Here is a 25,036-nt window from a genome sequence, read left to right on the forward strand (position 1 = left end):
TTAGAAACAGGTGCAGAGCTGGCCTACTTAAACAAGTGATATTTGGCACACCAGCCTGAAAATAAGCTATAAAATGTGTTAACACTGCCAAATTGGGCTCAGTTTTGATGGGTTTAAAAATAACTGCTAGAAATGGATGATGGGAATGGCTGTACAACAATGTGAATGCAACGCATGCCACTGAACCTACACTTAAAAATGGTTAAGATGGGGCACCTGCATGGCTCAGTCAGTTGAGTGTTTTCCTCTTGGTTTCAGCTCAGGTCATGACCCTGGGGTCACGGGATACGGCCCCATGCCGGGCTCTGCACTACGTGTGGAGCCTACTTAGGATTCTCTCTCTTTCCCTCTCCCCACTTCTCTCTCAAAAATAAGAATAAAAATGAGAAGAATAAGAAAAATAAAAAATAAATAAAAATAAAGGGGTGCCTGGGTGGCTCAGTTGATTACGTATCTGACTTTGGCTCTGGTCGTGGTCTCAAGGTTTGTGAGACTGAGCCCCATATTGGGCTCTGCGCTGAAGGTGTGAAGCCTGCTTAAGATTCTCTCTCTCTGCCCCTCCCGTGTTCTTTAAATAAATAAAATAAAATAAAATAAAATAAAATAAAATAAAATAAAATAAATAAAAATAAACGGTTAGGATGGCAAATTTTATGTTATGTATATATTACCACAATTTTATATTTTTTTAATTAAATATATTTTTAAAAAGTAGTTTTGCCAAAACCGGTGATTCATCTGCGTAAGAATGAAACTGGACCCGTATTTCACCACCTGCAGGGTAAAGATTAAACAGTCCTTAAAACGTGAAGATTTTTTAAAGAAAATTCAGACAAATTTCCTTACAGTCCTGGGATAGGTAAAGATTTCTTATGACTCAAAAAGTAAAAGCCATAAAGGAAAAGATGGATAAATACTTATCTATATTAAAACATACCATAAGCTGACAGGAAGAATTTATCTTCAACGCACATTTAATATCCAGAAATTTAAAGAATTCCTAAAACTAAATAAATAACTGAACACACAACCTTCCCCTTCAACAAAACAGCCAAACTACAAGAACAGACATTTCCCAGCAGAGGAAGCTCAAGTGGCCAATAAACAGGTGAAGAGACACATTACCTCATTAGGACCCAGAGACCTGCAAACACAGATGCCACGTGCCACTTTAAATCCCCAGGCTGCGAAACGTTCAGATGCGAACAATACCAAACGCTGGGGACACGGTCACCACAGACCGAACGGGTGTGGAAAGTGGCACGACCATTTAGCACCGCCGGGCAGAGCTGAAGAGGGAGCCAGCCTACCTCCCAGAACTCTCATCCCCAAACGTCAGGCCTACAGAAGCCCGCTCGCACGCGCACCAGGAGACAAGCAGAGACTCGAGCACAAAGCACCGAGAGAAAGACACCAGACGTGGTGGTAGAGCGTGTGCTCCATTCAGACAGGGTTCAAGAACAGGCAAGACTAACCTGTGGTGACAGATGTCCAAACAATAGTGGCCTGGGGGCGGGCACTGATGGGAAGGGGACAGGAGGGGACTTTCTACGGCGATGAAAATGATCTCTATTTGGATGAGAGTGTTACATGAGCGCATGCATTCATCAAGACTCACTGAACTACACGATTAATATCTGTGCACTTCCCTATGTGTAAATTCTGCCTTAGAAAAAGAGAGAGAGGGGAGGAGTCAGCCAATGCATCTTCCCAAGGGGAACCATTTGTTCCACATACTTCCCCAGCAGCAATTTGCACACAATTGCACTCTTCGCACAAATTTATTTTTTCCACCTTAAAAAGAGTGGGCTTAAATTCTCTTCATGGCAACATATTTTAGCAAGTTCGATCCAAGATATGGTGAAGTATTTGAAAATAAGGCTCCCCGGACTTCCCTATTCATTCTGAATCAACTAAGTGAAAATACTGGGACACACACAGAAAAATTAAAAAGTTAAAGGCTGAATAGTAAACAGCAGTTCAGCTGCATGACATTACATGCAAAGGCTAAAATTTCACAAATGACTGCTTCTCGCTTTTCTGCATTAATCAATGTGGATATATGTATGCAATCAATCCCAGCAGCAAGTAATTCAAAACTTATCTGGTACCACCAGTTCCTTTCCCCATAGCTCCTCCCTGAAGGAGATAAAGGCACCAATCCACAGTTTGAACAGTAACTTCCAATTTCCAGCCCAAGCTGTTTACTGGGGCGTGTGTGTGTGTGTGTGTGTGTGTGTGTGTGTGTGTGATCAAACCTAAACTCTGTTGTGTCTAAACTTCCCACACTGCACACAAAAGCCCAGTCACAAAGCAGACACCAGTAATGTATTTCATACCTGTCTTTTCTGGGATTGCTATATGCCTCTTCAATAAGCTCCATTTTGTCCAAATCCTTCCATTTGCCTCTGTCCAAGAACTGCCATCGATATGGCAAATGGAAATGAACTTTATTGCACTTATCTAAAATAAAAATATTAGGAAGTAAGACATCTTGGCAATACATAGCATGACCCAGGCCCATGGTTCTCAATGGGGGTGGTGATGCCCACTGACCTGGGAACATTTTGGAGATCTGTGGGGGCATTATTTTTAGTGCAGTCATACCTGAGCATCTAAATACTGAAATACTGTGTATTTTATTATACGCACTTCCGTTTTACATCTCCCCTTTTAATAGGGCGTTACATCAATTTTTAAAAATACGTATGTTGGCAGGTAACATTACATTTGAATTTCATCTCATGAGCAAAGCAGCTGACCATGAAAAGGTCAATCAGACCGCGGGAGGCAGTGTGATCACCCATTATCACTCTACATGTAGCATGTGGACAGGTAGCAGTCACACTAAAAACTGAACCAGATTCATCTCTACTAGAAACCCATCCAAACCCCGATACATCTGACCACAGGCAGGTCAGCAGTGTGGTTCCAGCCTGCTTTGATCTTCTGGCTGCTAACATACTCACCACCTCGACACATCCCCGCATCATCCCTGAAGGTATTTATATACACTGCCCTGCCCCTGCCAAAACACACAAAATGGCCCAGGTCTACAGTTTCAAGCCAGGTGCTCCCCTACATCTTCCCTGTGCACCCTGGGACCTCTGTCACTCCTAGCACATTCTGCCTGCCTCGCCTTGGCTCATGCCAGCCCCTCACCTGCAATGCACCTGACACTTTGGTTACTTTTCAATATCCTATATGAAATTCTGGTACATCCCCACCGAGGAAAGGCACACTGGAAAGAAAAGCAGCAGCAATCTCTTTGCACTCTGACACAGACCTACTTCCAAGGTATATGTTATTAGGTAGAATGATACACAAAAACGTGCAGAACGCCTCTACTTGGGTAAAAAGGTAGAAAAGAAAAATGAGAAATACTCTAAATACATATACATACACATATTATTCCTTGCAGAGGGGAAGTTGGTAGCCAGGGACAAAGTTATGAGGAAAGACTTGTGTTGTTTTCTTTTGAAGTTTGAACCACAAGAATATATTCCAAAAAATTAAATGTCTGGTTAAGTGGGAAAAGATACAAAACAGTGTGCACAGTGCACCTATGTGAGAAAGAAACTGATCAGACATATATACTTGTGTACATATAAAATCTTCATGGAAGGATAGTCAAGGAACTGGTAATAATGACTGCTTCCAGAGGGGATCTGGGTGCTAGAAAAAAGAGGTGTGAGGGAGACATTTCTTACTGGCTGTCCTTTGTATGTTTTTAACTCATATGTCAAAATATTAACAATGAAGCATGGCTAATTTGACACTTGAAAAAAATTAAAACTTTCTAAAATTGTATGCAGGCTTTTCAGACATATCTCAATGCCACTTCCTTCCCACAGGATCTACAAAAGTTACCTTGGTCCAGAAGGACCATGGAGGAAGGTGGGCAGGCTGCCTGAAGGTGTCAAAGGCTAGGCCTGATGCCAGGCAGACAGGACAGACAAGAGCACCCAGCCAAGACTCAGGGCACAAGGGACACCTCAACCCAGGAAATCCCCTCCAAGTTCACCAAGGCTGGATTCAGCCACTCTGGGGACTCAGGACATCCTGACTTGTCCAGAGTTACAGCGTGGACAGCTCATACCAAGCCAAGAGACCTCTTGGACTCTACCAGGGATATGCACAATACAGTAATAATGAAGGGCTCAACCTGGATAGGTAAGAGCACAGCTATGGTCCAGAGGTCATAACCACGTAAGATTTCCTGTTCCCTCCCTGAAGGGCACGAAGGGAATGATCAGAGTGAGGAGCATTCAGTCACTGCACCTATATACCTCGGCTCAGGTGAGTCCTGGACAGCCTGAAAACTCTCTCCTTAAGAAGATCCCCTTCAAGGAAGGCACACCACCTACCACCCTCCAGGCTGACACTTCCTTGGGAAGGACACAGGGGCACAGGGAAGGCTCTGTGGTCAAAAGACTGCAGGCCCAGGCTTCCAACTCTTAATGTAAGCTCAACGTGAAGACCACATCACTCAAGCCTAAGAAAAGAAGGTGCCATACAGGCCACTGCAGCCACAGTGGCTGGTTAAAGTGGAGTCCCAGTTGATGAGTCCCCTTCTCTGCCACATCTTCTCTGGTCCACCTGTCCCCTTTCTCGATTTCCTCTCCCTCCTTCTAACGTTCCCCTCTTGTTGTGGCATTCTAGAATCTAGGCCTTCTGGAAGGTAAGTCGCAAAAACAAATTAATTTGGCAAAGTACCACATCCATATCCCCTCTCTCCCTACATCACTTGAAATGATAGACCAGAGAGAAGAACAAATTGAAAAATGCTGGAAAAACAGTAATCAGTGCTATCAAAAGACCAAAATTATTGAAGAATCCCTAAGAATATGAAGGACACAGAATGAAACTGAGAGAGATAAAGAGAGAGAAACCCCTGCAAGATATGAAGAGATCTACCATGGAAAGGGGAAATACTGGGGAGAGTGGCCTAACAAACTCAGAGTTACACGTAATGAAAGGCAAGAAAGACACCTTGCCACTCACAATGAGACTAAATGGGACCCACCAGAGCAGGAACTCCCTCTGTGCATTGCTTGTGCCCAGCAACCTTGCTATTTGTCCCACAGAACATGTGACTGTGAACGTAAGTGCTGGAGAGAGACAAGCATGTAAGAGGGCCATCAAAGCTCCCACCCCATGCCAAGGATACACACTAGCAGCCCAAGCCACCGCACAAAATGTACTGCCCCTTCCCCATTAAGCCTCAATCAGAATCCACATCACCAGCAGACACTGAATTCTGGAGTAGGTAACCACGAGTCACCCCACATGTGAGGAAGACTAACACATACAGGAAGCTAACTCACACAGAAGAGCCAATACCAGGGCACCTGGGTGGCTCAGTCAGTTAAGCATCAGACTTGTGATTTTGGCTCAGGTCAAGGTCTCATGGTTCATGAGATCAAGCCCCACATCAGGCCTTTTGCCGTCACCACAGAGCTTGCTTAAGATTCTCTCTCTGCCCCTCTCCTGTTCATGCTCACTCACTCTCTCAAAGTAAATAAATAAATAAATAAATAAATAAATAAATATTAAAAAAAAAAAAAAACAATACCCAAGAAATAATTATCAGAGTATATAGATTAACAGCTAGACCTCAATTTGTAAAAGTGAAACCGATAAAACTAGGGGAAAAAAACATGGCGCCATTTTCAGAGGCTTGGAACAGGCAAAGATTTTTGAGACACAAGAAAACTATAAAACAAAAAAATACTAAAATCCTCACTGATATTAAAACTTTTATTCCTCAAGGGGCACCTGTGTGGCTGAGTCAGTTAAGTGTTTGACTCTCGATTTCGGCTCAGGTCACGATCTAACCATCATGGGATCGAGCCCGTGTCAGACTGTGATGAGTGTGGAATCTGCTTAAGATTTTCCCTCTCTCTCTCTCTCTTCCTCCCCCATCCCTCCCCTGCTCGCGTGCTCTCTCCCACCATCTAAAACAAAAACAAAACAACTTTTATTCCTCAAAAAAAACACCATAAGGAAAATGAACATTTGTAACTGACAAATCACTAAATTCTACTCCTAAAACCAATATTATGCTATATGTTAAGTAGTTAGAATTTAAGTAAAATTTTGAAAAAAAGAAAAAAATGAACATAAAACCACAGACTAGGAGAATTTATTTTCAATACCTACATCTCACAACCACTTGTATAAATAATACACCAAATCCTCACAACTCAATAATGAGAGATCAAACCATCCAATTAAAGAATGGGCAAAACAAGGGGGCACCTGGGTGGCTCAGTCAGTTAAGCATCAACCCTTGATTTCAGCTCAGGTCAAGATCTCAAGGTTCTTGAGTCTTAACCCTGCACTGTGCTGACACTGCAGAGCCAGCCTGGGATTCTGTGTCTCCTCTCTCTCTGCCCGTTCCCTACTCACGCTTTCTTTCATAATAAATAAGCTTTTTACAAGTCACAAAAGACTATGTATTATATGATTCGTTTACATGAAATAACCAAACAAATCCATAGAGACAGAATGTAAACCTGTAGTTGCCAGGAGCTGGGGTGCAGGAAGAATGGGTACAGGATTTCTTCGAGGATCATGAAATGTCCTAAATATTAACTGCAATGATGGCTGCACAATTCTGTAACTATACTAAAAACTATTAAATGGGTAAATTGTATGGTATGTGCATTACACTCAATACCTCAATCAAGCTGTCATAAAAAAAAATCAGAAAATTTAAACAGATACTTCATTGAAGATATACAAATGGCCAGTGAGTACATGAGCAGAAACGTTCAGGGCGCCTGGGTGGCTCAGTCGGTTGAGCAACTGACTTCGGCTCAGGTCATGATCTCACAGTTTGTGGGTTTGAGCCCCATGTCAGGCTCTGTGCTGAAAGCTCAGAGCCTGGAGCCTGCTTTGGACTCTGAGTCTCCCTCTTCCTCTCTGCCCCACTCCCACTCACGGTCTCTCTCAAAAATAAAAACATTAAAAAAAAATGTTAAAAATCATTATCATCAGGGAAATGCAAATTAGAACCACAATGAAATATCACTACTCATTAATTACAATGGCTAAAGTTTAAAAGACTGGCAATACCAAGTGTTAACAAAAACGCAGAGCATCAAACTCTCATACATTGTTGGTGGGAAGGTATACCCACCAGTTTCTTATAAAGTTAAACACACACTTATATACGTTCCAGTAATTTCACATCTAGGTCTTTACTCAAAAGAAGCGAAAACAGGGGCGCCTGGGTGGCTCAGTCAGTTAAGCATCCAACTTCAGCTCAGGTCATGATCTCACAGTTCATGAGTTCGAGCCCTGCATCGGGCTCCGTGCTGTCAGCTCGGAGCCGGGAGCCTGCTTCAGATTCTGTGTCTCCCTCTCTCTCTCTCTCTGCCCCTCTCCCGCTCACACTCTGTCTCTCAAAAATAAACCTCAAAAATAAAATTTAAGTGAAAACATACACCCACATTGAACTTGCACATAAATATTTATAAAAGTTTTATTTGTAAAAGCCAAAAACTTGCAACACCTCAAATGTTCATCAACATATGAATTGATAAATTGTATTCAATCCATCCAACAGAATACAACTCAGCAATAAAAAGGAGCAAACTACTGATTTGCCAGCATGGACAAATCACAAAAACATGCTGAGTGAGAGAAGACAGGTACAGTAGAATACATGCTGTATGATTCCATTTATATGAATTTCTAGAAAGGGCAAATCTACAGTGACAAAATGCAGATCAGAGACTGCGTGAGGTCAGGAAATTGGGGGGATGAGGATTCACTACAACAGGACAAAGGGACCCTTTTAGAATAAGGCAACTCTTCCATTACCCCAATTATTATTACCAAAACTCAGCGTATACTTAAAATTTTTAAATACTTAAAATGTTACTGTGTGTAAATTATATCTCACTAAAATTGACTTTAAACACATACATGCATATAGGATACATATTTCTTGAGCTAGCATTCCATTTCCAGGAATCTAGCTATGGAAATACCTATGTGTACTCAGATGCTCAATGGAACATCACTCTTACTGGACACTACAGTTGTTTTTCAAAATAAGGTAGACGCACACATACCAATGTAGAAAGAAATCTTCAAGACACAATGTTAAGTGAAGGAAGCAGGTTAAATAATACCTATCACATGTTCCCATCTGTTGAAAAACATGCGAAACAAGTATCATAACCACACGGCACGTGTTTACCTTTGGGAAGGGCTGAAGGAGGACTTCAGACTTTACTCTGTATTATTGGACTCTTTCACAAAGTGAAAGTATTCCTGAATTGCTTGGGTGGCTTTTAAAGACTGAAAACAAAACAAGAAGTTTGGTGGTGGTTTTTTAAGAGCAGTCACCGAATTTGAGAAGGAAGCTTTCTTCAGTCAAAACCCAGGACAGCAATAAGAAGAAAACAAAGCTTTAGTAAATACAGACAAACACGTACACACAAGAATTGCTACGTGTGATAAAAGAGGGACCATGGAGAGAAGGGGCACCTGGGTGGCTCAGTCAGTTCAACGTCTGACTCTTGGTTTCGGCTCAGGTCATGATCTCACGGTTCATGAGTTCCAGCCCTGCATCAGGCTCTGCTGAGAGTGTGGAGCCTGCTTGGGATCTGTCTCCCTCTCTCTCTGCCCCTTGTTCCCCAGCTTGCTCGCTCTCAAAAAACAAACATTAAAAAATTTTTTAAATTAAAAAAAAGAGGGACCATGGAGAGAAACCCCCAACTTAAGTTCTTATTCCCCAAGAGCACACACAGGCATCTCCTCCTCAGGGAGGGCCTTCCGGGTTTCTGAAGCATTTCTAAGTGTACAACCTCCCTTTATAAGGGACACTTATATTTGTTTCCACTAGACGGGGCATCTGTGCAGGTCTGTGACCTCATGCTAAGGTGATCAAGGGTCAACACTTGACACTGAATGAACCAGTTACGTTCCCCAAAACTCATCTACAGTCTGATTTCAAGAAACTCAATTCCTACCATCCTCGACTCCCCAACAAAATCGCTTCAGAACTGGTTTGGCAAAGTGCCACACCAGCCCATCATGAAGAAGGCCCCAACCCTCTCCGGATGGGGGAGAGGCCCTGAGGGGTGGTCTTAGGGCAGAACTCTTGAAACACACAGCAGCTATTCCACCTGCAAGCGGATGAAGGGGATTCCTCTGACTTACCTTGAAAGCTACAACTTTTCCGGATGTGGTACAAGCAGATCTGATCATTCTCCTCCTGGTTAGCACTGTTTGGGGATACACAACCTGAACTATCTCTTCTTTCTACAAGGAAACACCACAGAGATGTATCAGCATCCACCAAAGCTTCCAGTGTGGAGTCAGAGTAGTTCAAGATACAAAGGACAGAAAAGAGCATTCACTTCCCTGCATAAGGCAAAAGTAGGCGAGGTAATCTCACAAAATCCTATGATGTTCGAGATAAAATGACCCTCAGACATACAAGTGGACCCCCTCTCTGCTTTTTAGGGGAGGAGCCAGGGAACCCAAAGCCACACAGTTGCTTGCCAAATCCAGGACACCATGGAGAGGCTCTTTTTTCTCAGCTCTATGCTCCCAATCTTAATATGAAACCTCCTTAATAACTTCACATTAATTGCAAGAATTTTAATTTAAAACAGGCATGGAGTTGATTTCAGAGTTTATCTTTACTAGTGCTCCAATGAGACTTTACTTAACAATTACATTTACCACCGCACCCACCTACCATAATACAAGAAAACAAAACCCATTCGCAAACCCTCTCTATTCAGTATCGCCTGTTAATTACGTTACTCTTTTCCTTTTTCTTTTTATGGGCCCTTCAGACATCCACAGGGTGGGCCTCAAAACCCACACCTTTGGGGCCTTGGAAATAACCTCCCTTGCTCCCCAAGGACAAGTATCCTTCCCTCCCTTTCTAAGGCCATAATCCAATTGACACTCTTAAAAATCTATTTAAAGCAAAACCTGTCTACATCTAGCTTCCTACTATTGAAAGAAATTAACCCAAAATAACGGAAGAAAATGTAAAGAAAACACATATATGGCAAGGACAATTTTTAAATATCAAATATCAAAATCAAGTAAGATTAGACGTTGGGGTGCCTGAGTGGCTCAGTCAGTTAAGCGTCCAACTTCAGTTCGGGTCATGATCTCACAATTTATGGATTCGAGCCCCATGTGTGCTGACACCTCAGAGCCTGGAGCCTGCTTTGGATTCTGTGACTCCCTCTCTCTCTGCCCCTTCCCTCATGCTCTGTCTCCAAAATAAACAAACATTTAAAAAAAAATTTAAAAGATTAGAGTGTTAAGTGTGTTTGCTGGTAGTCCTAGCAACACCTAGAACTGATATTTTAGGAAGTGGTCTATTAAAAATCCTAAATGCCACTATAGTTAACAAATTCCTTTATTAAAAAAAAAAAAAAGTATACTAGCATGCTCAATCACTCACCAAATGCCTGCATGCCCACTATGGACCAGGCACTGTCTAGGTGCTGAAGACGAGCAGTGAACAAAGAAAATTTACAGGGACTAAAAAATCCCATTTATTCATGCCAAGAAGAGAGCTGAAATTAAAATATGCTTCCTTCACGGTAGATCAGACCTGTGGGGAATTCATTCAGTCAACCTCAAATGGCATTTGTCTTGCTTGTTCACGGCTAGGATTCCAAGTCATCTTTACAACACCCACTGGTGAAGGAATCACCAACTGCCTTTACTAAAAGCAGCAGTGACTTGCCCAAAGTCATACATTCCATTAATGGCCAGCTGGAATCTACGGGCCCCAGCCCAGGGCCTTACCAGAAGTGGCCTGTGGGCCTGGAGGAGGAGGGTGCCCTCTGCTGGAGGTGGAGCTCCTATTCTTGATGTCGTGAGCATTTCTGTATATGGAAGGCAGCCTGTTCACCAGATTGGAGTTCATGCCCAACTTCTCCAGTTTCTCCAGATTCTCAGAATTAGAGATATCATGAGATCTCTTACAGCCAGTGCCAAACTTGCATTCACCCTGTAAAAAATACTGGCAGATATGGAGTTTGATACACTGCTTTTGAAAGGAACAAGAGCCGTAGGGTCCATCTCCTTTGTTGTAATGAAGGCAGATCTGTTGACAGAAAAGGAATAAAAACACCAGCTTAGGAAGGTCTCACAGGACACCACCCCACTACTGACCAGTCCACGGTCAGAAGAAGTTCCTCCAGAGATCTGGCCAAAGCTGTGATTCCGTCATCCACACAAGCCACACAGCTCTGAGAACATCCTCCACTCTAGATGGACCACTGCTAACATATGCCCTTGGATAAAACGGGAACTGGGTGGACAGCAATGAGCAGAACAAGCCTTTCCACTGGGAAAATCCAAAGAACTTCCAGCTGATCAGAGCTGCTCCCTTCCCAGGAGACAATTCAACATAACTCACATAGCAGGAGGCTAACAACCCAATACTCCACCTACACCCTTCCCCCACTGACTCACCAACTCTCCCTAAGCCAGGCTTCTATCTCCCTTCTTTCTGAAATTCAAGGTCAAAGAGGCTCTGAGCGTTTAAAGCATCTTAGAGAAGGCCAAATACAGCCCTTTCATTTCTCAAGAGCAAAGTGAAACTCAGAGAAGTTCACCGGCTTGTCCTAGTTCACTGCCAGCTATCTACATCTGGCACACGCAATGTCTGTTGAACTGCGTTGTTGGTAAAGCTGGGACCTAAACCTGAATCAACTGCTCCTTCTCTACATTCCAAATTCCTAGAGACGAGAACCAGGCTAGAGACCACCAAGGGCCTACCCACTCAATTCATAGGCATTACACTGAACAAGAGATAGAAAAGCAGCAGAGGGCTGCAGAACCCAGACTTAGATACGCAGGGACCCCACTCGGGACAGAAGCCCCAAGGGAAAAGGCTAGAAGAGGCTGGGCCCTAACCTTGATTTTGCCACTTACAAGACACCTGACCTTAAACAAGTCACTCACCAGCTCTGAATTTCAGCTTTTGATCCCTAAAATGGGAATAATGCTACCTCCATCATTGGGTTATTATGAGGATTAAATGGGAAATATACAAAGTGGCCGAGACAATGCCTTGGAACATAGTGGGTGCGCGATTCATGGTGGTGGCCCCAACTGTTCATCTGATAAGGGGACTAGCCTGAGAGCAGAAGACCTGGCAGGAAAGCTGCAATGGATCTGAGTTTATGGTCACAGTTCCCGTTTGCTGGCACTGTGCTCTAAAAACAACCTGCATACCCAAGAAGACAAGAGGCTACACACTCCAGACTGGTCACCTTCGGATTCATTTTTTTATACCACTGACAAGTTGCTCACTCCAAAACATTAATGTCCACTCTCCAAACACAACCCCCCACCCCAAGTCCTTCCTGTGATACCAAAGGCTGCATGGATCAGTCTCTACTCACCCATTTCTCCTTCTCTCCTTTCCCAACCTAAATCTAAGCTGTGCTCACCTACATGCTGTCCCCCGACCGTGCCAGGTTCTGTCCTCTGTGCCCCCCTTCTTCCCAGACCTTCATCCTTCATTCACCCTTCAGCATTCAGAGCAGGCACCGCCTACCCCAGGATGCCTTCCCAAGTGCCCCAACTGCCTGAGGCCAGAGTGCTCACTTCTATCGCAGCACCTAAAATAGCACCTTACAATCACACACTGATTTGTCTGTCTCACCCAGTAAACTTGCCTCCTGGAAGGGCAGAACAGGGTCTTTTATCTCCTTATCGGCAGTGCCTGACCCGTAGTGGTTATTCAATAAAGGTTAGCTGAATCAACAGTAATTTTCAAAAGGCAAGAAAAAAGTTACTATCTATTACGTAGCAGTCACTAAGCCACAAAGCACCGTTCTCAAATAAGTGGTTTTAACTGAGTAATATGGAAGCATTTTCATTAAACCAGGTCAATCTAATCTCTGTAGCCTTATCCCAGAGAAAGTGCCAGAACATCCCATAAACCTGTGCTGGCCACAGGAACACACCACTCGGATCTGCTGCAGAGCACCACTTACTCAGCTCAGCTGCTGCCCTCGGGAGCCACTACCTGATTCACACAGAGACCATGCTCCCACGGGCTGCTCCTAGCCAACAATGAGCTACTTTAGCTCAGAACTTCGTAATGGCCAAGCAGCAGCTTTCTTAGAACTGTGCTCCAGTCAGGGTCTCCTCCTACCCGGTCTCCTTCCTTCCCCCTCTCTTGCAACATCACTGTCCAAAGGCTCCCCACCTCCTTCTGCTCCCTCTCCACTAGATCTCTTACACTTCTAATCCCATCTTGGCGTCTGCTTCTTGGAGGGCCCAAGATAGTACACGGCCATTACAGGGAGGTTCGGTTAGCATCTGAAATGCATTATGAGCATCTGAAATGCACATCAACTAAAGGTCAAAATTCCCTGGGTGCAACTGATTTAGTAGAGAGCTCATCACCTGCCTGTCAGCATCTCTGAAAAATTTCCTCACAGAACTCCTGGGTTTGGCAATAACACGTGGTTCCAAGTCCTGCTAGACAGAGAGGAGCAGGCTGGAGTCTCTTATCCCCTCATCCCCATGTAAGGAACATCCCGTTGCAGCCACTGGCCAAACAGACTCCCCCAGTCTCATGGAAGCCCTGAAAAGGAGATACCGGCCCAAATGACACAGAAGGAAAGGAGGCCTCTAGACAGGGCAAGGTTGGCCCAAGGTCACAGGTCTAAAAATCAGCAGAGCCAGGAATTCAATCCAGGTCTCCTTCAAGTAGATCCCTGTGGTCACTCTGGGGTCCTTGGCTCCTCTTCTGCCACAAGATTTCCTATCTTCCGACCTCTGGCTTCTCCCCCATCACTTGCATACATACACACCCCCTCCTGGAACTCACCTCTGGCAAAAGCCAGGGGTCATTCTGAAACAAAAGCTGGCAGAGCTCACTGTAGCTGAGGTGGTCAACACCGTGAGTTCTCAGCACACTCAGGTTGTGATCTGTCGTCAAGCTGTGACTGTTTCTACAGTTCTTCCTGCAAAGAAGCAGAGCTGGTGTCACGGTTCAACTGCGCCTCCCCGAAATTCTTAGGCTGAAGTTCTAACCCCCAGTGACTGTATTTGGAGATAGTTTATAAAGAGGTTGTTGGGCTGGGGGGTGGGGGCCTAGTCCAATCCAACTGATGTCTTTATAAGAAGAGAAAATTAAGATACAGATGCACACTTGTGAGGACATGGGTAAAAGACAGCCATCTGCAAACCAAGGAGAGAGGGCTCAGAAAGAAATCAACCCTGCCAACACTTTGATCTCAGACTTCCTGCCTTGAGAATTGTGAGAAGTTTCTGTTTAAGCCCCCAGCCTGTGGCACTTTGTTATGGCAGCCCTATAGCAAACTAATAAAGCTAGTAAAATCAGTCTCGAAGATAATTTTTCAGGCATCATTCTTGACATTGCTTAGGAGCATCAGAAAAAAACCCACATGTCTATGCGATGAAAAAATGTAATGCGGGGCGCCTGGGTGGCGCAGTCGGTTAAGCGTCCGACTTCAGCCAGGTCACGATCTCGCGGTCCGTGAGTTCGAGCCCCGCGTCAGGCTCTGGGCTGACGGCTCGGAGCCTGGAGCCTGTTTCCGATTCTGTGTCTCCCTCTCTCTCTGCCCCTCCCCCATTCATGCTCTGTCTCTCTCTGTCCCAAAAATAAATAAAAAATGTTGAAAAAAAAAAATTAAAAAAAAAAAATGTAATGCTTATTCACAAAGGAAAAGGCATTACCTTGCAAGCTCGAGGGCCTAGGACAGCACTCCTCATCAATATCTGGTAAGAATGACAGTGCCATCCCCCAAAGAAGAGTTGCAGTATGACAGACAATGAGCACTTAGCAGACACTTGAACACTGGCTGAATAAATGAGCGTGGACACCTACGGTTATAGGTATGTGCACAGATACACTCACACCCTGAGGCTCAGACCTCTTCTCTGCTCTCCTCCTCCGTTCTTTCCATTAACAAGCCCCGGCTGAACATTCACTGTAAGCCACGTACTGGCACCACGCCCTGATGATCCAAACACTTCAAATGATTTCCCAGGTCACCAGGACCCGGAAGAGTCAGGCAAATATCATTTGCTTTACTCAGACTCTGCCAAACCTCACGTGTTTATTGTGAGCATCTCAAAAGAAAACCCAACCTGTGACTGACTCCCCCAAACCTGCACCTTTCACAAGCTCCCCCAGCTCAGTAAAAGACCACTTCCCTCCTTCACTGCACAGACTGACAACCTTGGAGTCACCCAGACTCTTCCCCTTCTCTCCTCTAGCAGAAGTAACAGATATGGAGAGGACTCTAAAATGGCATGGTCAGCTGTGCTGAGAGTAAGTCTATGCAGACGGGAAGGGCACCTGAGCCTGACAGAAGCACTCAAGGGACAGTGCCTAAAAGGTGTAAAAGCCTGGGCCAAATATTTAGGTTGAGGAACCAGGCAAGAAGAGGAAAACATTCTAGGCAAACTTGGTGCCGCCAGAACCAAATATAGCTAATAATTAGAATAATGACGGCAGCAATAGCTACTAAGACTTGAGCATTTATCACAAACCAGGGATTTCCTGAGGTTTTATCAGTTAAGTCATTCAGTCCTCAACAAGTCTATGAGGTAGGTGATATTATCCTCATTTTGCAGATGAGGGAACGGAGACACTGATACAAAGTCACCTGCCCAAGATCGTGCAGCTAGCAGGGAGCGCAGCCAGCTTGAAACAAGGCAGGCTGGTCTTGGGGCTGTGCTCTTAACCACGATGCTTACTGCTCCTCAGCAAAGGATGGAAGTCAGGGACCTGGGACCCTTCCCGGCTGTGACCAGTGGGCAAAAGCAGGAGCCATGATCTATTTACCCCATCATTAGACCCACCCATCCACCATTTATTACGTCCACCTTCTTCTCCAGCTACTGCTCCTCCTTCTCCCCTGAAGTGACCCATCCACACCAGTCCCTGGGGGCCCAGTTTGCCCAAAGTTCCACCGTCAGCCTCCACCTCAGACCTGACCCGCTCCTGGGGCTGCAGCCCTAGCACACACGGACCCGTAAACTCCCACGCCAGCACCTGGGACCCTGGCCACGCTCTCCCAGGCTGCAGACTTGGAGAGCTGCCCCTGGACACACTTCTGCTCTCTCTGCCAATAAGAAAGCAAAGTAAGAATCACCCCTCGGTCAACAAGGAAAAAAGAAATGTAGGAGTCATCCCTCAGTCAACAATAAGATAACAGCCATCACCTCTCCCCCATCCTGTCCCCACACTCTCACCAACTCCCCATCTCGCTCTAATTTCTCACACACACACACACACACACACCCCTCTTAAGGTCTTAAGCTGGGGGTTGGAATATTCTAATCTAGGTATTTCTCAACAGCTGCTTCCCAGGGGCCACGTTTCCCAGCTCCCGCCTCCCTCGCAGCTAGACATGATGGGGGTCATGAGACATCCTGTGGTCCAGGGGACAGATGGAAAACTGTCCACCACTTCCAGACCTGGGAAAACCTCCCCCCAACCCTCCCCTGTCCATCTTCTCCACCTGCTCCCCGGAATCCGACACCCAGAATGGCCTAAAGAGCCATGGGCCAAGGAGACAGAGTCTAGGTCAGTCGGCCTGGGTCCCTGAATGACTGCATGGATCAAGACCACTACCTCATGCTGTCTAGCGGACCTGACGGGAGCAAGAAAGAAGTGAAGCCAGAAAAAAAAAGAAAGAAAGAGAGAAAGAAAGAAAGAAAGAAAGAGAGGGAGGGAGGGAGGGAGGAAAGAAAGAAAGAAAGAAAGAAAGAAAGAAAGGAAGGAAGGAAGGAAGGAAGGAAGGAAGGAAGGAAAGGGGAAAGAAAAGGAAATAAGGAGAAACGAATTCTTCTACATAAGCGGACTAGCTTCTCAACAGGGGCACGCATTTTCTTCCCAGGGCCACGGAGGCCACTGCCGGCTTGTAAAGCAAGCGAGCAAAAGCTGAAACAGGCTTTCGAAGATTCCTTCGCTGCCGGGCAGAGAAAGCCCTAGGCTGTGGGGCCCCTCAAAGGTCGCCCTGGAGACCGGGCGTCGGGGGGGGGGGGGCTCCGGAAGCCAGAGGCGGCTTTTTCTCGCGGAGAATCTTCCACCCCAACCCCCCGCCACACCCGGGCTGTCGCAGCGGGTACCGCGCTCCAAGTCCCTCTCTGACACTGCAGGAGCCTTGGGGACACCGCTTCACCCTGAGTCCCTTGCATGGCACCCGGTATTCAGCAGGTGCTCGATAAATGTTCGCTGTAGAGAATTAAGGGTGGGGAGAGGCCAGGGAACGGACGCCCCCCGGTCTCCCCAGACTCTAGGAGGGGCCTAGGGCGGGCTGGGAGAGAGCAGGGTCCCCCGGCCCCGCCGTCGGGCTCCGGGCGCGGCGCTTACCCGGCCCTCATGAACTTGCAGGCCCCGTAGACCAAGAACTTGCAGAGGTGCAGCTGAGCGCACAGCCCCACGCAGCCCGGCTTGGGGCTCTGGTACGCGCGGCACAGGCGCAGCGCCGAGACGGCCACCACGACGCGCTGCGCGGAGGCCGCCGCGCCGCCCGCCCTCGCTGCCACCGCGAAGCGGCCGCGGTCCCGCAGCAGCCGCTCCAGCGCGTCGTTGCCGACGCCCTCCCGCAAGCGGCGCCGCAGCTCCTCCAGCTCCAAGGCGCCCCCGGCCGCGCACAGCACCTGGGTCACCTCGCCGAGGACGCCAGCCTGCGCCATGGCCGCGGCGGGGGCGCGCTGCCCGTCGGAGAGCTGCTGGCGGGACGCGGGCGGCGGCCGGCGCGGACTGGGCGGGCGGCTCCCGCGGGGCTCAGACGCCAGCTGGAACCGAAAGCGAAAGCGAAAGCTCCCGGGGGCCCGGAAAAACGGAACCTGTGCCGCCTCACCACGCCCACCGGCCCGCAGCTGAGGGGGCTCGCCGCCTTCCGGCCTCAGGGCTCCCAGCTGTGCGCGGCCGCCGGGCCCCGCGGCCCGCTCCCCCGCTCCGTCGGCAGCCGGGGGGCCCCGGAAAGCGGCTCTCCGGCGCTCCAGAGAGAAGCAGCCTCGTCCTTCGGGGCAGCGCCTCGCGGCTCTCGAAGCGCCTTCGCCTGGTGGACTGGGGCGGAGACGCCCGGGCCGTGCGCAGCCGCTCCCCGAAGCCCCGAGCATTTGGAAATCGCGCGGCCGCCGGCCCCGGGAGCTCTCCGCTCGGGCGTTGGCCGAGCAAACGGGGACGCCGCCCACCTGGCGACCGAGCCCCTCAGCCCGACTGCTCCCGACGGCGCCGGGCCGTAGCCTACACCACGTGACCGCGATCACGCCGACCCGCCGCGCGGCTCGGGCGCTACTTTCTTTTGGAGCCGGGGCGATCCGCGCCGTTCTGGGCGGCGCTCCCGCCGTTCTAAGCTCCGAAGCGTCTGTCCTGTGCGAAAGCAAAGCCATTTCTCCTCAGCCCTGCTCAATGATACAGTGACCGAGCGCTTAGAGACCGCTCGGAGTCCCGGCACACTCCCGGGGTGGGGGGGCGGATGGAAAGGTGAACTGTTGGCGCCCTTTGGTAAAGTAGTCCCTGAGCCGCTGGCAAAGTTTTGAAGATGCATGACCTTTGACCCAGCAGTCTGTCTGCTGAGAATCTTCTAGCACTAAGAGGAACAAATTCCACATATGAATGAAAATATAAGATATCGGTGTTTCTCTGATTTATTTCACTTAGCTAACTTGACACTAAGCTGTATTAAAATAAAAACAAAAAATAAAATTAACCCTCCTAAGAAAAAAAAAAAGTAAAAGCAACAGTAAGTTCTGCTGAGAGTGTTTCGGGGAGGCGGGGCGGAGGTATGGTGCTGGGAGCAACGCAGGGGATCCTTGTCCAGACTATTTGTTACAGGACGTAAACAAGCATGCATTAAATTTCTACAGACCTAGAAGGACGTCCGTGACGTGTTAAGGGGGAAAAGCGGTACAGAACCGTTTAAATCAATAGCGAAAAGAGAACCTATTTGTGTGGCAATGTGGCTGTTTTTGAATGAGCAAGGAGAAGGCTCAGGAAGGACACACACTGTGCCAAAGTTTGCTCATGAACACTGGCGTCGGGGAGTATGCAGTAAGGGGCACTAGGAAAGTGGGGGGAAAATGAGGGGCGGGAAGATTGCAGGGGAAGGAAACTTAGGTACGATGTTTAAATTCTCCATAATATTACCGCAAAACGGTAAAAATCTGTTAAGTGTGTGGATGGTGAGTATAAAGTAACACGCACAAATCAATCAGGGGGTGAGGGGCAGTTATCGCTTGGCTTTTAAATGTGGATTTAGTGGCGCCTGGGATTTAGTGGCTTAGTCTGGGTAAGTGGTGAAGTGTTGGACTTGGGCTCAGGGCATGATCTCCGTTAGTGAATTCCAGCCCGCCCTGAGCTCTCTGCTGTCACCGCAGAGGCCGCTTCAGACCCTCTGTCCCCCTCTCTGCCCCTCCCCTAGCTCATCGTCTCTCCTCTCTCTCAAAAATAAAATAAATATTAAAAAAATAATAATAAATAAATAATAAAATAAATTTGGACTTTAAGACATCGTGGACAATTTTTTAGGTTTAATTCTTAATTTAAAAAATTCTAATTTTAGTTTTTAATATTGTTTTGCAGTATTTTTTTTTTTAAAGGAAGGATGACAGCAGTGAAAATGGTGGAGTAAGGACCTCAGAAAGTTTGCCCTTCCAGGTGAAAAACTGGCCAAAATCCCTACTGGAAATTATAAAGTTTTGCAGCACCTCATTTAGCATTTAGTCAAGAAAAACAGCTGAGGGCCTCCCTGTTGAAGCTTGATCTCGGGGATCGTGAATTTAAGCCCCACGGCTGGGTGTAGACTTTACTTAAATAAACACAAACAAACAAACAAAGCAACAGCTGAATCTAAGTTGAAAACATCAAACTTTGTAGCACTTCAACTTCCCCTAGTCCTGTCTCCTCCTCAGTTCCTTGGCGGCCTTGAAAGCTAACAGCCCACACTGCTGGTACCAGAGAGGGCAGAACAGGGCTGGAGCGGTTTCCAAAAGTCCCTGTTAGACTTGTCCACTGGTTCCCTGGAAGACCTTCCTGAAAACACTTGTATTCATTCGTCCTCACTGTAACTAGCCTAGTCCTAATGGCTTCTCCTCAAGGGTGTTTGTTCAATGTTTTAACATAACCACTGACTGAGGCAATGGATAACAGTCGAGGCAAACAATAAACGAATCAAAAGCTTAACAGGAAAAGCTGAAGGATGAGATGTCCACTGGGGCTTTGAAAAGCTCCAATATATTTCTAGGAATCTAGAAGGCCATACACATGCCACCCTGATTCCTTCCCACAGAAGTCACGATAAAGACTCTTGCCCGCATTTTTCCCACTCCCTCTGCCCCCTTGCCAGTGTTGGCGGTGCGTCCCTGCGTGGCCCTGCAAGGTGTGCCGGCCTCCTGTTTCTGGGGACTTGTGAATATAAAAACATCTCCCTTCATAACAAACATTTCCCTGTGTGCGCGTCTTACCTGATTAAAACAAACCCCTTTTAAAACACAAGTCACGAAGGGTTTTAAGATAGAAGAGTTTAGAAGATTCCTTACTAAACATCCATGTGGAAAATGCCCAGCCTGCACTTGGATCTGTGCGTCTGGCATTTGTAGATGAGGTCAGAACAAGAGCTGTGAAAATATAGTTGGCTAAACCCACAGGACCGATTAGATCACCAGGTAGGAGTGTAAACTGAGAAGTCCAACGATCTGCCCCTCTAGAGCTGAGAAGGCTGAGAGAGAGCCGCCTCTGAGGTAGGAGGAAAACCAGAATTAGGGAATCATGAAAGCCAAATATTTCAATATTTCAATATTTCAAGAAAGGACGATCACCTACGTTGAGTGTCATCAAGAGACTGAGTCAAAGAGGGTAGAGAAATGTTTTATCCATTGCTGTGCAACAAACCACCCCAAAACTTAGGGGCTAAAAACAATGGCTCCGTTTTCATGATTTTGTGAGTTGACAGAGCTCAGTGGGGTAATTCTGCCTCACACAGTATAACCAGCCATTCCTGGGGCTGCATTCAGCTGGGAGCTCAGCTGGGACTAGAACATCCAAGATGGCCCCTCACCTTCTGGGACCTGTGTGACTGCTCATCACTTAGCAGTCTGTCCCAAGCTTCTTTATAGTGCGATGGGTGGCGGAATGGTTAAGGATAAAGACTGGAGTGGGTTGAAGTGTGAATGGGCAGTGAGGACATGAAAACAGCAAATGGAGATAGGGTCTGCAAGAAATTTTGCTGTAAATGGAAACAGAGGAAATGGTGGTAACAACTAGCCTTACTTACTAGAGGAAGGAGGGGGGTGCAGGGTCTAGGAAGCTTTTTGTCCATATTTTGTCCTGAGGCAGTCATAATCAATGCATAGTTTCATTCTGTATAAACTACCCAGTGGGGAGATGGTTGATGTCAGGTGAATCGTTGATTTGGGTGGGGAGAGGGGCGATTTGAGGACAGCATCCAAGAATCTGGCTTGGGCAACTGAACGTTGGTGAGGCCACTCACATAGAAGCCTATTTGCGATTCAGCGTGGGAATTTGGGATCTGATACCCAAGTGTAAGGTGTCTCCACCAGGTGGAGTTGATCTGGAGTTGGGGAACCAAGCCTGGATGAGCTTGTGTTCTGCTGGTCCTGCTCTTGACCAGGCTCCTTACCAGGAATCGGTAGAGCCCAAAGTCTCTGCTGGGCTCAGCATACTTAACACGCTCATCCGTGGCCAGGCCAGCTGCGTTACGACTTGTCTTCCAAGGTGAGCCCTGCCGAACTCCTGAGCAATTCCCTTTCCGAACATTACACTGCCCAGGAATTCAAGCAGAGCGACAGCACCCTTGAAGGGTCCTGCTTCGAACCTCTGAAAATAGTGCTCTGTGGAATCAAGTAATTTTTAGCAAGCTCTTTTCCTTTTGGATAGAAAAAAAATCCTTTCATAATTACGTACCACCCAAGTAATTTGTTTTGTGGTTTTAGACATTAACCATTACTGTTTAACCACTGCCATAGCTCCAAAGCAAGGCACGCCTATATAATATTTACAAAGCAACTACAATAAAATTTAAAGTTTTAGGTTCTATGTGAGCTATATAACCCGTTTATCTCATTAAAATCTATTCCATCTTTTTTATTATTGTAAAGAAACTTCGAACACCCATTTTTATACTATATTGGCGAGTTTCCACAGCTCTTAATACTTGAGACCGAATTCTACAATTGTATTAGGTTCTTTTCCCATTGTTCTGCTTTTTTCTTTCACCCAGCTCTTCCCACCACCTCCCCCCCCCCCCCCACCCCCAACCATCTCATCCCACTGGTCGAGAGAAAGAGAGAGAGAGAATCTTGGTAAAAAGGACTGTGTTTATGTTTACTCAGTGTATTTTAGTGAGATTTCTGCTAAACCCCGGAATAGGAGAACACACTCGGGCTGGTAGTTCGAACAAAACAAGGAACAAAGACACTGCAGAGCGAGAAGAGCCTCAAGGGAAGCAGGGACAGGGCAGAGAGTAGAAGAGGAGGGAGGAAGGGCTCCCTGGTGACCTGCTCTGTGTCCATTCAGCGGCCCTGACCCGTGTGCCAAGCCCCACTTAGGCGGCCAGTACAGCAAGAGGGTCTGATTTCTGAGGGGTGTGATAGGTACCCCAGCGTGAGTAGTGTGTTCTTGGGCAGCTAACCCATACCCTGTGGTGGAACCCATTTGTCTCCTATAATTTCGAATTTGACAAGTTATTTGAACTAGGGAAAAAAAAACAAAACATAAACCCGAAGCGTCTACAAGTTCCCAGCCTCAGAATCTCCTATTCCCCACGTCACCAAGCACCACTAACACGACATGCTTTATTCCAGACACAGATAGACCTCAAGTTCCTTATGTAGGGCAGCTTCTAGAGTAAATGATTAGGGGAAGGTCAAATACTATTCTTACTGTTACTGAGAACCTGTCCCAGGTTTTATTTGCCTTACAGAAAAGTGTATGGAATTTACACGTTACTTTCTATTTTTAGGCCTTCATTTTTTTCTTTTTCAAACTCTGGCATAGAAGGGATGACTTTACAACACATCAGAATTAGCGCTTTTACAGAGTGTAAAGGGTATTTCTGGGTCCGAGGGTGGGAAGAGCCCAGGAAGGAGGGATGGAGAACCTTCCTGGAAGTGAGTGAAGATGAGGACCTGGGGACCTGGATGGTAAGGAGTTTTCGGGGGGGCGGGGGGGGGGAAGCTAGACTCTGGAAGGCAGGCAGCCGGTCTTTTCTCTCTCTCCTTCCATACCTGGGCTGGCCCACCTACAGGGTGGAGGTGCAGAGGGCGGCAGGAGAAGCTTCAGAGTGGGGAAGGCGGCGGCACCAGCAGCGAGGGAGGCAGCTGAGCCCTCACGGGGGCCACATCCAGGCCCGGGAAGCGGCGTGGGCACCGGGCACAGCCCCTACTGGGACCCTCGGGATGCGGCTTTGGGAACCGCTGTTGGGTTCATTGTAATGGTATCCCATGTTCCCTGTTTACAGCCTGTTCTCCACTAGAAGGTGAGATTCTAAATGATAAACCAGTGTTTCATGTGTGCGTGTCCCTGGGAAAACTAGACTCAAAGCTGAGTGACAGAAAACTTCTGAAGATATTTCAGTCCAAAACGGATACCTACAAGGAAATGTTTAGAACACAAACCATTTTGTTTGTTTTTAATGTTTATTCTTTGAGAGAGAGAGATTGCGAGAGGGGAGGGGCATGGAGAGAGAAAGAGAGAGCGAACCCCAAGCAATCTCCACGCTGTCAGGACAGGGTCCGACTCGGGGCTTGAACTCACAAACCGTTGAGAGCACGACCTGAGCAGAAATCAAAAACCGGGCACTTAGCCAAACTACCCAGGCGCCCCGAACACAAACCATTCCTAAGGACCATCTATTCCTTTTTAATAACTGAAAGTATACAACTAAAATAATGAGAGAATGCCAAATGCAGAGGAAATACCAGAGCTTTCGGTTAGGCTTTTGATTAAAATCTGTTTTGTTAGCGGTGTGAACCCACACATATTATTTACCCTCTCTGGCCTCAGTTTCATCTGTAGGATGGGGAATATAGCACCTACCTCGCTGGGTTACTCCGAGGAAGAAATGAAAATATCCCTTATACACAGGAAGTACTCAAATGGAACAAAGATAATGAGGGCTTCTGTCCCAAACTCTGTGTTCGGCATACCACCTGATTCTTCTCAATCTAAAATGAGGGCTGGGTCACACGACACATCTCACAGTGATGCGTCTCAGTCTCACTGCTTGGTGCAAACACAAAAATCAAGCTAAGTCTACGGAGAGTAGGTCCTGATAACCGGTACCGAACGAGCCTGGTGAAGGGTCAACATCCCGCAGGTATACAGACCGACAGTCTGGATTTTTACAAAAGAACAGATTCGTTCGGATTTAGATCTCAATCGGCGGGACCAGAGCAGGCCGGTTTAGAAGAAAGAGGAGGCATAAAGGTGCTTTGGGTAACACTCCCGTAACAGCTGCTGAGGTGGGCTGGGCGTGCGTGCTCTGGAATAGCGACTCTCTTGCGGGTATTAGGTACAGGAAGGGCACAGGCCCCTGTTATCTCTGTAGCCTTGGCTCCTGTGACCTGCACTCGGGGTCCTCCTCCTGAGCAGACTCAGCCACTCTCTGCCCCCTTCCCGGGCCCCTCTTCTGCCCTGAAGTGCTGCCCCCAACCCCGTACTCCTTCTTCCTCTGTCCACGGCTCCTTTCTCACTGTGCCGCATCAGACTGGGCTATCAGATCCCGCAGAAGCACCACGTCCGAAAGGGAACCCGTCTTTCTCCCTGAACTAGCGCTCCCACCCCACGTTCCCTGAGGCAGCTGGTCACCGAGGCACCTCTTTTCTCCCCCACCTTTCACATCGACCATTAGCTCCCTGACGACTGGGGCTGTTCTGTTCGCTCCTGTAGCACCGGCACTAGAACAGCAGCCGGTAGACTGCAGGTGCCCAAGAAATCTCTGTGGGGTGACCGGGTTGGGGACCAGGAGTGCTCTTAAATGTCCGTCAGGAAACAGCCCCATCCGTGGCCACAACACAG

General features: G+C 47.2%; 1 protein-coding gene across 1 annotated transcript in view; it reads right to left on the minus strand.

The window, feature by feature from the left end:
* The window catches only part of PARP12 (poly(ADP-ribose) polymerase family member 12), a 42,260-nt gene extending 24,415 nt beyond the window's left edge, over positions 1–17,845 (minus strand). Inside the window, exons 1-5 of the mRNA XM_049643043.1 lie at positions 17,363–17,845; positions 13,844–13,979; positions 10,798–11,098; positions 9,178–9,279; positions 2,340–2,463 (exon numbers count right to left, since the gene is read on the minus strand). Coding sequence (XP_049499000.1) covers positions 2,340–2,463; positions 9,178–9,279; positions 10,798–11,098; positions 13,844–13,979; positions 17,363–17,688 — 989 coding nt within the window. The 5' untranslated portion in view covers positions 17,689–17,845. The remainder of the gene's footprint in view (positions 1–2,339; positions 2,464–9,177; positions 9,280–10,797; positions 11,099–13,843; positions 13,980–17,362) is intronic.
* Between the last annotated feature and the right edge of the window lie 7,191 nt (positions 17,846–25,036).

This window comes from Panthera uncia, chromosome A2, assembly GCF_023721935.1.
Source record: "Panthera uncia isolate 11264 chromosome A2, Puncia_PCG_1.0, whole genome shotgun sequence".
Lineage (NCBI taxonomy): Eukaryota > Metazoa > Chordata > Mammalia > Carnivora > Felidae > Panthera > Panthera uncia.